Source organism: Heptranchias perlo, chromosome 7 (assembly GCF_035084215.1).
Source record: "Heptranchias perlo isolate sHepPer1 chromosome 7, sHepPer1.hap1, whole genome shotgun sequence".
Lineage (NCBI taxonomy): Eukaryota > Metazoa > Chordata > Chondrichthyes > Hexanchiformes > Hexanchidae > Heptranchias > Heptranchias perlo.
Window position 1 is genome coordinate 20165759 of NC_090331.1, and position 13560 is coordinate 20179318.

Below are 13560 nucleotides of genomic sequence, written 5' to 3' on the forward strand. Positions count from 1 at the left end.
AGCAGCATTCTGGAAACTGAAAGTAAATTGAGAGCGAACAGTGAAGAGAGCCTGCGCGAACACACGGAATCGGCAAAGAAACCAAAAGGTCGAATAATAAATCGCCGTTCGCTGCTTCTCCTCCATATAGTGGGGTGATCGGAAGGCAGCTTTGTTTCTTTCTAATACTGCAATCGTGGGACGTGCGAGGTAAGAGAACTGAACTGGGCTCCACCGATTCCCAGAGTGTCTCAGATACTGCTGGGTACAACACGGGCTCGATTTACAACTCAAAAAGATCAAGATTCAGTATTCAGAGGAGAAATTAGGAATTCTTTCAGATTGTAATGGTTTTAGTGTTTATATTTTAAAATAATTTGAAGTCTTAACTCTTTAAAAAATAACCGAAGAGTTAGTTTCGGTTTTAAATGTACAGCGAGTTTCTTTGTATATTCATTTTTTGTGTTATATGTATTTTCAAAAATAATGATATTTTAACACTATTTCTGGGTTGTAGGATGTTTGCTTGTAGTCTGATTCCAGATAACTGGTGTTTCGCTGTGTCAACAGGTTAATCTTCATTATAATAGTTTTTAAATATTTCACGCCCTTCTGATTTGCGTGTCATGAATGTGATTTGACGTATTTTCAAGCAGGAGATTTGGGGATTTCTCCTCCCCAATTTTCTCCGCCTTTCTCTTGAGGACAGTTTCTGTTGATGAGGTATAATTCCGTGGTGCTGCCAGCCCACTAGTACCTCGTGTGAGCCTTAACCAAGAGTATTGGTAACTTTGGCAGCTGAGCTTAGTCCTGGCCTGATTCTCATCTTGACCATAGTTTCCACCAGAGGTCAAATGCGATTGTCAGTTAGTGGGTTGTCCAAACTCGTTCCACGTGGACAGAGATGTATCCTTTCAGATTTGAACCCAAGCCCCAGAGCTGAAAGGCCATTGCCTAAGCCACACTGGTAACAGATCTTCCCTTGGAAGCATAATCATAATATTACACCACACTTGCTCTATATAACAAACACAATTAATATTTATGTAAGTTAATTTTGTTCTCTTTCTTTGATGAACAGAGATATGGATGAACTTGATGAAGCCCAACCTCTATCTGCAGCTCATGGTAACTCACAATCTGTAAGTATGGTATCCAAAAGTGTACTGTGTTAAATCTATGTTTAAGAAATCAAAAGCCCATCTCTCTGCAAGATTTGCATAATTCCAGATTACCTATATGTCCAAAACTAGAAAACTTAAACAAAACCAATTCCATAGGTATGAGGAACAAGTTGGACAAGGTTGATTAGAAAATTAGATTAAAAGATATGATGGTGGCTAAGCAATGGTGAACATTTAAAGAAATATTTCATAATTATCAACGAATATACATTCCATTGAGGAATAAAAACTCAACGGGAAAAATGATCCATCCATGGCTAACTAAAGAAGTTAAGGATAGTATCAGATTAAAAGAAGAGGCTTATAATGTTGCCAAGAAGAGTAGTAAGCCTACTCTTGGGAGAGTTTTAGAAACCAGCAAAGGATGACCAAAAAATTGATAAAGAGGGAGAAAATAGAATATGAGGGTAAACTAGCAAGAAATATAAAAACAGATTGTAAGAGCTTCTACAAGTATGTAAAAAGGAAGAGAGTAACGGAAGTAAACATGGGTCCCTTAAAGGCTGAGACAGGAGAAATTATAATGGAGAATAAGGAAATGGCAGAGGCATTAAACAAATATTTTGTATCTGTCTTCACCGTAAAAAACATACCAGAAATAGTGGGGAACCAAGGGTCTAATGAGAGTGAGGAACTTAAAGTAATTAATATTAGTAAAGAAAGAGTACTGGAGAAATTAACGGGACTAAAAGCTGACAAATTCCCTGGACCTGATGGCCTACATCCTAGGGTTCTAAAAGAGGTGGCTGCAGAGATAGTGGATGCATTGGTTATGATCTTCCAAAATTCCCTAGATTCTAAAACGGTCACAGTGGATTGGAAGGTAACAAATGTAACACTGCTATTCAAGAAAGGAGGGAGAGAGAAAACACGGAACTACAGGCCAGTTAGCCTAACATCAGTAGTTAGGAAAATGCTGGAATCCATTATTAAGGACGTGGTAACGGGGCACTTAGAAAATCATAATATAATTAGGCAGAGTCAACATGGTTTTAGGGAAGGGAATCACGTTTGACAAATCTATTAGAGTTTTTTGAGGATGTAACTAGCAGGGTAGATAAAGAGGAAACAGTGGATGTAGTATATTTGGATTTTCAAAGGGCATTTGATAAGGTGCCGCACAAGAGGTTGTTACACAACATAAGGGCTCATAGGGTTGGGGGTAATATATTAGCATGAATAGAGGATTGGTTAACGGACAGAAAACAGAGAATAGGAATAAACAGGTCATTTTCAGGTTGGCAGTCTGTAACTAGTGGGGTGCCACAAGGATCAGTGCTTGGTCCTCAGCTATTTACAATCTATATTAATGACTTAGATGAAGGGACCAAGTGTAATGTATCCAAGTTTGCTGACGATACAAAGCTAGGTGGGAAAGTAAGCTGTGAGGAAGACAAGAGTCTGCAAAGGCATATAGACAGGTTAAGTGAGTGGGCAAGAAGGTGGCAGATGGAGTATAATGTGGGGAAACGTGAGGTTATTCACTTTAGTAGGAAGAATAGAAAAATGGAATATTTTTTAAATGGTGAGAAACTATTAAGTGTTGGTGTTCAGACGGATTTGGGTGTTCTTATACACGAAACACAGAAAGTTAACATGCAGATACAGCAAGCAATTAGGAAGGCAAATAAGAACATAAGAAATAGGAGCAGGAATAGGCCATCCAGACCCTAGAGCCTGCTCCGCCATTCAACAAGATCATGGCTGATCTTCTACCTCAATGCCATTTTCCTGCACCATCCCCATATTCTTTGATGCCTTTATTATGTAGAAATCTATCGCTCTGTTTTGAATGTGCTCAATGACTGAGCCTCCTCAGTCCTCTGGGGTAGAGAATTCCAAAGATTCACCATCCTCTGAGTGAAGAAATTTCACTTCATCTCAGTCCTAAATGGCCTACCCCTTATTCCAAGACTGTGTCTCCTAGTTCTAGACTCGCCAGCCAGGGGTAACATCCTTCTTGCATCTACCCTGTCGAGCCCTGTAAGAATTTTGTATGTTTCAATTAGATCACCTCTCATTCTTCTAAACTCTAGAGAATACAGGCCTAGTCTACTCAATCTCTCCTCATACGACAATCCCGCCATCCCAGGAATCAGTCTGGTGAACCTTCGTCGCACTCCCTCTATGGCAAGTATATCCTTTCTTAGGTAAGGAGACCAAAATTGTACACAAAAATCCAGGTGCGGTCTCACCAAGGCCCTATATAATTGCAGGAAGACATCTTTACTCCTGTACTTAAATCCTCTTGTAATAAAGGCCAACATACCATTTGCCTTCCTAATTGCTTGCTGCACCTGCATGTTAGCTTTCAGTGACTCATGTACAAGCACACCCAGGTCCCTTTGAACATCAACATTTCCCAATCTCTCACTATTTAAAAATACTCTGCATTTTTGTTTTTCCTACCAAAGTGGATAACTTCACATTTTTCCACATTATATTCCATCTGCCATGTTCTTGCCCACTCATTTAGCTTGTCTATATCCCCTTGAAGCCTCTTTGCATCCTCCTCACAACTCACATTCCCACCTAGTTTTGGTATGTTGGCCTTTATTGCAAGGGGGTTGGAGTACAAGAGTAAGGAAGTCTTGCTGCAATTGTACAGGACTTTGGTAAGACCACACCTGGAGTACTGTGTACAGTTTTGGTCTCCTTACCTAAGGAAGGATATACTTGCCTTAGAGGCAGTGCAACGAAGGTTCACTAGATTCATTCCTGGGATGAGAGAGTTGTCCAATGAGGAGAGATTGAGTAGAATGAGCCTATACTCTCTGGAGTTTAGAAGAATGAGAGGTGATGTCATTGAAACATAAAAAATTCTTACAGGGCTCAACAGGGTAGATTCTGAGAGGCTGTTTTCCCTTGCTGGAGAGTCTAGAACAAGGGGGCATAGTCTCAGAATAAAAGGTCAGCCAATTAGGACTGAGATGAGGAGAAATTTCTTTACTCAGAGGGTTATGATTCTTTTGAATTCTCTCTGTGGATGCTCAGTCATTGAGTATTTTCAAGACTGAGATCGATAGATTTTTTTTGGGCTCTAGGGGAATCAAGGGATATGGGGATCAGGCAGGAAAGTGGAATTGGGGTCGAAGATCAGCCATGATCTTGTTGAATGGTGGAGTAAACTCGAGGGACAATATGGCTCCTGTTTCCTATGTTTCTTATGTATACGTCAACTTTTTTAAGTGTAATGTAAAGAAATTAGAACATGGAAAAAAAGTTGCATGGATACAAATGCTGTGCTTATAAATAACCATATGCAATATTTATTACAAAATAACACTTGGTTTCTTTTTCTATAACCCACACGTTTCTATATCTTGCTTATCATCACCTGGTTTTGAGTTTAAAATCATGAACTTGCATCTCATAAATGTCCCAAACTGTTTCCCACAATGAATTATTTTGAAATGTAGTCACTGTTGTTGTGTAGGTGAACATGGCAGCCATTTTGCACACAGCTAAATCCCACAAACAGCAATGAGATGAATGACCAGTTAATCTGCTTTTGGTGGTGTTGGTTGAGGGAACAGTGCAGGCCAGGTCATTACTCTTCTTCACTTTATTAGGGATACTTTCCTTTATTAGCTAAGGCATAGAACATAAGAGCAGGGAGATTATGCTAGAACTGTATAAAACATTGGTTAGGCCACAGCTTGAGTACTGCATAAAGTTTTGGCCACCACATTACAGGAAAGATGTGATTGCACAAGAGAGGGTACAGAGGAGATTTACGAGGATGTTGCCTGGGCTGGAGAATTTTAGCTATGAGAAAAGATTAGACAGGCTGGGGTTGTTTCCTTTGGAACATAGGAGGCTGAGGGGAGATTTAATTGAGGTGTATAAAATTATGACAGGACTAGATAGAGTGGATAGGGAGGACCTATTTCCCTTAGCAGAGGGGTCAGTGACCAGGGAGCATAGATTCAAAGTAATTGGTAGAAGGATTAGAGGGGAGCTGAGGAGAAATTTTTTCACCCAGAGGGTGGTGGGGGTCTGGAACTCACTGCCTGAAAGGGTGGTAGAGGCAGAAACCCTCAACTCATTTAAAAAGTACTTGGATGTGCACTTGAAGTGCCGTAACCTACAGGGCTACAGACCAAGTGCTGGAAAGTGGGGTTACGCTGGTTAGCTCTTTTTCGGCCAGCAGGGACACGACGGGCCAAATTGCTTCCTTCTGTGCCATAACTTGCTATGATTCACATAGCGATCTGGGATCTTTAATGTCCATTTGAACACATAGACAGAATCTTGATTTAAAATCTCATCTAAAGGATGGAACCGCCAACAATACAGCACTCCCTCGGTGCTGCACTTAAGTGTTAGCCTAGATTACATGCTGAGGTCCCTGTAGTTGGTCTTGAACTCACAACCTTCTGATTCAGAGTCGAGAATGTTTAGTATCAAAAAAATTGAAGTGAAACTTAGTGTTACATTTTCTTTTTCTGAACATAAATTGTTTGTAAATAGGGTCAGATACACAGAATTAACCTTTTCTTTTTAAGTATGAAACTTTCTTACAAAATACTGACCCTATTTCTGAAAATGTGAATAGTCAAGTCTAAAAATGTTTAAAATCATGTAACAATTTTTTATCTTTAAGTCCACATGGTCATCAGTGCTATATGATTTTCTCTGATGATCTAGAGAATAAAGGGACCAGCTGATGTAGTACTAAGCCGTATAGATCAGAAGGTCCTAGGTTCAATTTTGGGTCTGTACTGAGTTAGTTGCTCGTAGACAGGGAGCTACGATTGACCTTGGAGTTTTTGGGCTATAGAAATTAATGTCACTTCCTGCGACTTCTTACTGGAAAATGTTCTTGTGTGGATGTCAAGCTCCGATTTGAAACTCTCTGATGATTAGCCTGTTGATACTCACTATGTAAGTTCAAACATGAAGAATGGCCACTTGGATGTGGTTTTGGAAGGCTAGCTGGTATCTGTGGAACTGTACTCCAGCAAGTAGCTTCAGGTGAGGAAGAAGGGAAAAAATTGGCACAAAAGAGGCATTGTGATATTCCAGCTCATATTATAGGTTTCCATCCATTTTGGTGGATCATCAAATTAAACTGAAATTCAACCGTACTTATTTTTTGTGGAATTGATACGTATTTGGTATAAGTGGCTAGATGGTTACGATAAGCAAGGATCTATTCCATGTTGCTTTATGAGAAACTTTCTGAGTATTAAAGCACTTTACAAATAACACATCTTATAACTGTCAAAAGAAAAACCTTTAAAAACTTGGACATTCATCTCTAGCTGTTCAATAATAATCACCATTAAAGTTCCAACAAGTTTAATTTTTTTCTAATTATAACTATAACTGGTTCTTATTCATGTTTAAAATATGAATAGAAAATATTGGTTGTTCAGTACCTGAAAGAGAAAGATACATTAATGTTTTGATTATAACCCTTCATCTGAACTCTATCTCTCACTAATGTTTCTCTGGTTGGTCTTTCAGGATTTTGAAGTTATTCAAAATAATGGTCAGAATTATGGGAATCTCTCAGAAGAACTTCAACAAGCAAAAGAAGAGTTAGAGATATGGCAGGTACAGCATATCTGTCAGCAGCTCCCATGACTTGCCCACCTTGCCTTGTTTTGTTGTGGTTCTAAATTGAGCTCCATGCAATCACAAAAACAACTCTATGGGAGCCAGTGGTGCAGCATTAATGGCTGGAGGGGGAAATTGGGCTTTGGAGTCATGAGCATAGGTTTGGGGCTCTCCCCAAAAAGAGCCAACAAACTGACTGATTTTATCCATTTGTTGTGATCTTGTAGTCATAACTGATTACGCATAAATGCAACAGAGATTTTTTATCATGTCATTTTTTGGAGTAAAAAGGTGAATTTCTCTTATGAGTGTAATTGATTCTGCACATTTTAATGTACTTATAAATAGTACAAAAGTAATTTCAAAAAATACTATTTCCAATTCGAAGTAGTTGGACTGCTTTAAGTTACCCATATGTGGTGAAATTGTGTTGTGTTATATTGGAAGAAAGATATTAACGTGTTCATGTGAAATTCTTTTTGCTATTTTTACAAAGATATTATTAGCCTCTTTAAAATAAATAATATCTGACAAAGAAGTTTCATGTATGAACATAATAATACATTAGTTACCAATATTTCACAATATAGAATCATACAGCACAGAAGGAGGCCATTCAACCCATCGAGCCAGTGCCGGCTCTTTGAAAGAGCTATACAATTAGTCCCACTCCCCTGCTCTTTCCATATAGCCCTGCAAATTTTTCTTTTTCAAGTATATATCCAATTCCCTTTTGAAAGATACTATTGAATCTGCTTCCACCACCCTATTTATTCGTTCACGGGATGTGGGCGTCGCTGGCGAGGCCAGCATTTATTGCCCATCCCTAATTGCCCTTGAGAAGGTGGCGGTGAGCCGCCTTCTTGAACCACTGCAGCCCGTGTGGTGAAGGTTCTCCCACAGTGCTGTTAGGAAGAGAGCTCCAGGATTTTGACCCAGCAACAATGAAGGAACGGCAATATATTTCCAAGTCGGGATGGTGTGTGACTTGGAGGGGAATGTGCAGGTGGTGTTGTTCCCATGTGCTTGCTGCTCTTGTCCTTCTAGGTGGTAGAGATTGTGGGTTTGGGAGGTGCTGTTGAAGAAGCCTTGGCGAGTTGCTGCAGTGCATCCTGTAGATGGTACACACTGCAGCCACAGTGCGCCGGTGGTGAAGGGAGTGAATGTTTAGTGTGGTGGATGGGGTGCCAATCAAGCGGGCTGCTTGTCCTGGATGGTGTCAAGCTTCTTGAGTGTTGTTGGAGCTGCACTCATCCAGGCAAGTGGAGAGTATTCCATCACACTCCTGACTTTTGCCTTGTAGATGGTGGAAAGGCTTTGGGGAGTCAGGAAGGTGAGTCACTCACTGCAGAATACCCAGCCTCTGACCTGCTCTTGTAGCCACAGTATTATATGGCTGGTCCAGTTAAGTTTCTGGTCAGTGGTGACCCCCAGGATGTTGATGGTGGGGGATTCGGCGATGGTAATGCCGTTGAATGTCAAGGGGAGGTGGTTAGACTCTCTTGTTGGAGATGGTCATTGCCTGGCACTTGCCTGGTGTGAATGTTACTTGCCACTTATCAGTCCAAGCCTGGATGTTGTCCAGGTCTTGCTGCATGTGGGCACGGACTGCTTCATTATTTGAGGGGTTGCGAATGGAATTGAACACTGTGCAGTCATCAGCGAACATCCCCATTTCTGAACTTATGATGGAGGGAAGGTCATTATTGAAGCAGCTGAAGATGGTTGGGCCAAGGACACTGCCCTGAGGAACTCCTGCAGCAATGTCCTGGGGCTGAGATGATTGGCCTCCAACAACCACTACCATCTTCCTTTCTGTTAGGTATGACTCCAGCCACTGGAGAGTTTTCCCCCTGATACCCATTGACTTCGATTTTACTAGGGCTCCTTGGTGCCACACTCGGTCAAATGCTGCCTTGATGTCAAGGGCAGTCACTCTTACCTCACCTCTGGAATTCAGCACTTTTGTCCATGTTTGGACCAAGGCTGTGATGAGGTCTGGAGCCGAGTGGTCCTGGCGGAACCCAAACTGAGCATCAGTGAGTAGGTTATTGGTGAGTAAGTGCTGCTTGATAGCACTGTCGATGACACCTTCCATCACTTTGCTGATGTTTGAGAGTGGATTGATGGGTCGGTAATTGGCCGGATTGGATTTGTCCTGCTTTTTGTGCACAGGACATACCTGGGCAATTTTCCACATTGTCGGGTAGGTGCCAGTGTTGTAGCTGTACTGGAACAGCTTGGCTAGAGGTGCAGCTAGTTCTGGAGCACAAGTCCTCAGCACTACAGTCGGGATGTTGTCGGGGCCCATAGCCTTTGCTGTATCCGGTGCACTCAGCCGTTTTTTGATGATATATGGAATGAATCGAATTGGCTGACGACTGGCTTCTGTGATGGTGGGGATATCTGGAGGAGGCCGAGATGGATCATCCACTCGGCACTTTTGGCTGAAGATGGTTGCTAACGCTTCAGCCTTGTCTTTTGCACTCACATGCTGGACTCCACCATCATTGAGGATGGGGCAGTTTACAGAGCCTCCTCCTCCTGTTAGTTGTTTAATTGTCCACCACCATTCACGGCTGGATGTGGCAAGACTGCAGAGCTTTGATCTGATCTGTTGGTTGTGGAATCGCTTAGCTCTGTCTATAGCATGTTGCTTCAGCTGTTTAGCATGCATGAGTTGTAGCTTCACCAGGTTGGCACCTCATTTTTAGGTACACCTGGTGCTGCTCCTGGCATGCTCTTCTACACTCCTCATTGAACTAGGGTTGATCCCCTGGCTTGTTGGTAATGTAGAGTGAGGAATATGCCAGACTATGAGGTTACAGATTGTGCTGGAATACAATTCTGCTGCTGCTGATGGCCCACAGTGCCTCATAGATGCCCAGTTTTGAGCTGCCAGATCTGTTCTGAATCTATCCCATTTAGAACGGTGATAGTGCCACAGAACACGTTGGATGGTGTCCTCAGTGCGAAGACAGGACTTCATCTCCACGAGGACTGTGCGGTGGTTACTCCTACCAATACTGTCATGGACAGATGCATTTGCAACAGGTATATTGGTGAGGACGAGGTCAAGTAAGTTTTTGCCACGTGTTGGTTCACTTACCACCTGCCAATGACGATCCGCATTCTTTCCCCTCAGTCTGGTTCAGTAAAAACTGAAGTCGAGTACATTTTAAAGTTCATCACAACTTTAATAGCAGGGTTCTTAGTTTGCAGCATTGATTTGGACTCCTGATAGAGTCCCTCTATGCTGGCAGAGCAAGAACAAGAAACATACAGAAATCCACACGTTTTTATACAAATCAATAGGGTTGGAACATACTTAACGAGGGTCAACACCAATCATAAGCCGGGCATAGGTTGCCATGCGGGGTTACATTATTTCCGGCCAATCATAGATCGTCCATGTGCTGATCATGTTGCTGTTAGACATCAAAGGGGATACTTCCTCACCTTCCAACTTGGAATGTTCTTCCCTGTTCCTTCTGTTCCTTATCTCCCAACCTGGAATGTCTTTCAACTTTGGCTAAGCTCGTTACCTATATTGATCTGCCATAAACATGGAGACATTCAGACCAGTCCTTGAATCACATCAAAGACTCTACATTGCTAAGACCATGCAAACCTGCTGACTACGCAAACATATGGCCCAGCAGGAGGCCAGGCCACCTGTATCAATCTCAGTTACTAACTAATTAACCCTTTCTAACCATTTTGCATTCTGCTTCTTTGCCACGTAGACATTTTAATATTTTACTGAAAACTGACCACGTAGGGATTCTCATTCCCCCCTTTTATCATTTCATGATAACCAATTATTACGGTGCTCACTGGTTCTGCAGGTTCTGCAGTGCAGCAACATTTAAGTAAGCAATAAACTATAAGAATTATAACAATGAATATGACTAGCCCTTGAACTAGAGAAGTCCCAATAGAACATAGACATGTTTCATCAATACGCCTTTGTACTCTTATCTGTTCTCAGGAACAGACTCCTTCTAAACATCTCTCAAGTAAGTTGCGAATGTCCTTGGTCAGCTAAACCTATTCATGTTAGTTTGAAAAGGCTAACATAGTCAAATATCCCATGGTGCTTTATATTTTGTTTCCAGCCTAACTAGACTGAATGGTACCTTTCAGACCATTTTACACCTGTGAATTGGTGCCCTCCCCATTATAACCCTTAATCCAAATTCTCCCTACAATATCCCGTTAGATGCTGTACCTCATCTTAACCAGGTTCCCTTCGTGTTGGCCACCAGTCCGGGTGGAAGAGAGGCAGAGCATCTGATAATCCTATCAAACTATAATTGTCTTCCCTTTTACATGCACCTTACCCCAGCGGGTGCTACTCCCGGTACCATTAAGATGTGTTCTTAGTTGAAACCACAGAGACAATGGGGACATTCTCACCCAGGCTCTGTTTTACTATCTTTGCCAAACCCTTCATCCTCTGCTTACATTTATTACTTGTAAACAATTTTACAACACCAAGTTATAGTCCAGCAATTTTATTTTAAATTCACAAGCTTTCGGAGGCTACCTCCTTCCTCAGGTGAACGATGTGGAAATGAAATGCAATGAAAACATACATGCAATGAAAATCAAGAAGCACATTACAACAAACTGCACTACGACTAATAAATATGAAACTAATCTAATCCAAGGATGGATCTGTATATTCAGTCCCAAATTCCAGAGGTCATTTCACCAGGTGGTGACTTTAATTTGGTCAATGTCATGCTTAATGTTGTTATTGTCCTGTTGTAGGTTATAATAAACCTTCTGGGAGAGGCGTATCTCCATTCGCAATGCTTTCAAGTATTTAGGCAACAGGGGTGTCAGATACCCAAATGTGTCCTGATATGCTTTTAAGTCCTTTCTGACATTCTCAGAAACTTGTAAGGTGGTGAGGTTATGCCGGTGTATCTCTACCAGTTCCTCGGGTCCAATCCGAACCAGGACTTCAGAAATGGAGTAGAATTCTGGACTTAAAATATCACAAGTTAGATTGGCATATTTAAACGTTTTAAAATTAGTTGTAACACAATATTCGCCCTCTCCGGCATATGCCACTTAAGTGGGTTTTAGATCCGCCTCTAGGGCCTCCATGGTACAGTTAATATCTGGATTGGTACCGGTATTATTAAACCCACACTGTGCTTCTAGGCTGTGTCCAACACTATGTGGACACACAGTGACAGCATGTCTAGTAACACATCCCTTTAATTTTGTTCCAGCCAATCAGCTTAAATCTACGTCCTCTAGTTCTTGAACCCTCTGCTAGGGGAAACAGGTACTTCCTGTCTACTTTATCTGGGCCCCTCATAATCTTGTAATTTTGTATCCATCGTGCGGATATCTTCTAAATATTGTTTCTCCCAATTTTATTGTTAACTGATGGGAACCTAACCCTGAATTTTGGAAATCCAAATTACTGTGTCCCTCTTTACTTTAATTTCAGTCCTTTTGATTGATACCAGTGTTTCCTGATTGTTTCATTAATTAGTTGGTTTCTCTATGGACCATGTGTCAGTGCCTTGTTTAAAAGGATTTCTCACTCGCCTGGACCACATTAACCATTTTCCTGTTGTGCTGTTGTCAAGTAACTGAGCCTGTCTGAGACTCATTCTTCAATGTATCTTCTTCATGTATCTCCGCATACTAGCAGCATCTCATAGGAATGAGCTTAGTGTTCTTGGATATTAACTTTCTGCTGGCCAGTCTCTTCATTCTCATGGTATTTCCGAACATTTTCCATGGCACACATCATATGTCCTGTAGGATTCAGTCCTGTAAAAGCAACTGGTTTGTTTAAAGAGTGGTTGCAATAGCTCACCAGGCCATAGGCCTTTGTAATCATGTTCTTCATCCTGATCTCCGTTTCAGATGATGGCAACATACATTTGTATCTTTTATGTCCACTGTAGCCATTCTTAGGTTTTCAGGTTATCTTATCAAAAAGATCAGGGGTGTCTAGAGTGCTTATCTCCCCCTGCATGGTCCCGATGTCAGGGTAGTGGCCAGGCTATTGAGTGTAGTTTTCTCATTATTCATTATAGGCAAGGACACAAATATCTCCACGAGAAAGCTATCAATTTACTATTCTCAACTACACTTTCCTGACTTCCACTAGATTGTATATTTATGCCAGATTGATTTTTTTATCATGCCCAATTCAATGACTTTAGAGAAATTCCCATATCTCCCCACCTCGAGCATTCTGTCTCGGAAGACAACAAATAGGTTAAAACAAAACAAATCAAAATGTTTTCAAAAGAAGAGAATCAGGTTGATATCACCACGCTGTGACATTTGGTATCCGCTGATGTCTGCAGCTAAAGTCTTAAATCTTTAACACCACTGGATCGTTTCCTGCACCAAATTTCTCCAGCAAAGGTTGTACCGTAACTTTGTCACTACTCTTGGTAATCCTGCACCATCAACACTCACGTGGTCCCAAAAAAAAAACCAGGGTCACCTGTTTTAAAAGAAACACAGAAAATCCATTGCGGCTCTTCTTGAGAGCCCAAGTGATTAATTTGTCAAATCTTCATTTATTATTTATTTATCCAAAGGAATAATCCCTATACCCGAAACAAATTTAGAAAACAAAACAGGAGAGAGAAATTGCCTAGTTCCACTCTTGCTCTCTCTCTGAAGCACGCAGCCTGTCTGAAATAAACACTGTCTCTCCCACATACAGATGTACGCAGGGCTGCAGACTGGAATTTCTAACTCCAAGTCCTAATCTCTGTGTTTTCAAGATGTAACCACATTAAGCAGATATCATTAGCAGCTGCCTGCTAAGATACGTTATATTCCT

At 41.3% G+C, this 13560-nt stretch overlaps 1 protein-coding gene across 1 annotated transcript in view; it reads left to right on the top strand.

The window, feature by feature from the left end:
* Positions 1–13560, top strand: part of nmi (N-myc (and STAT) interactor) — a 38148-nt gene continuing 24588 nt past the window's right edge. Inside the window, exons 1-3 of the mRNA XM_067987158.1 lie at positions 1–189; positions 1061–1121; positions 6636–6725. Of these exons, the coding sequence (XP_067843259.1) occupies positions 1065–1121; positions 6636–6725 (147 nt within the window). The 5' untranslated portion in view covers positions 1–189; positions 1061–1064. The remainder of the gene's footprint in view (positions 190–1060; positions 1122–6635; positions 6726–13560) is intronic.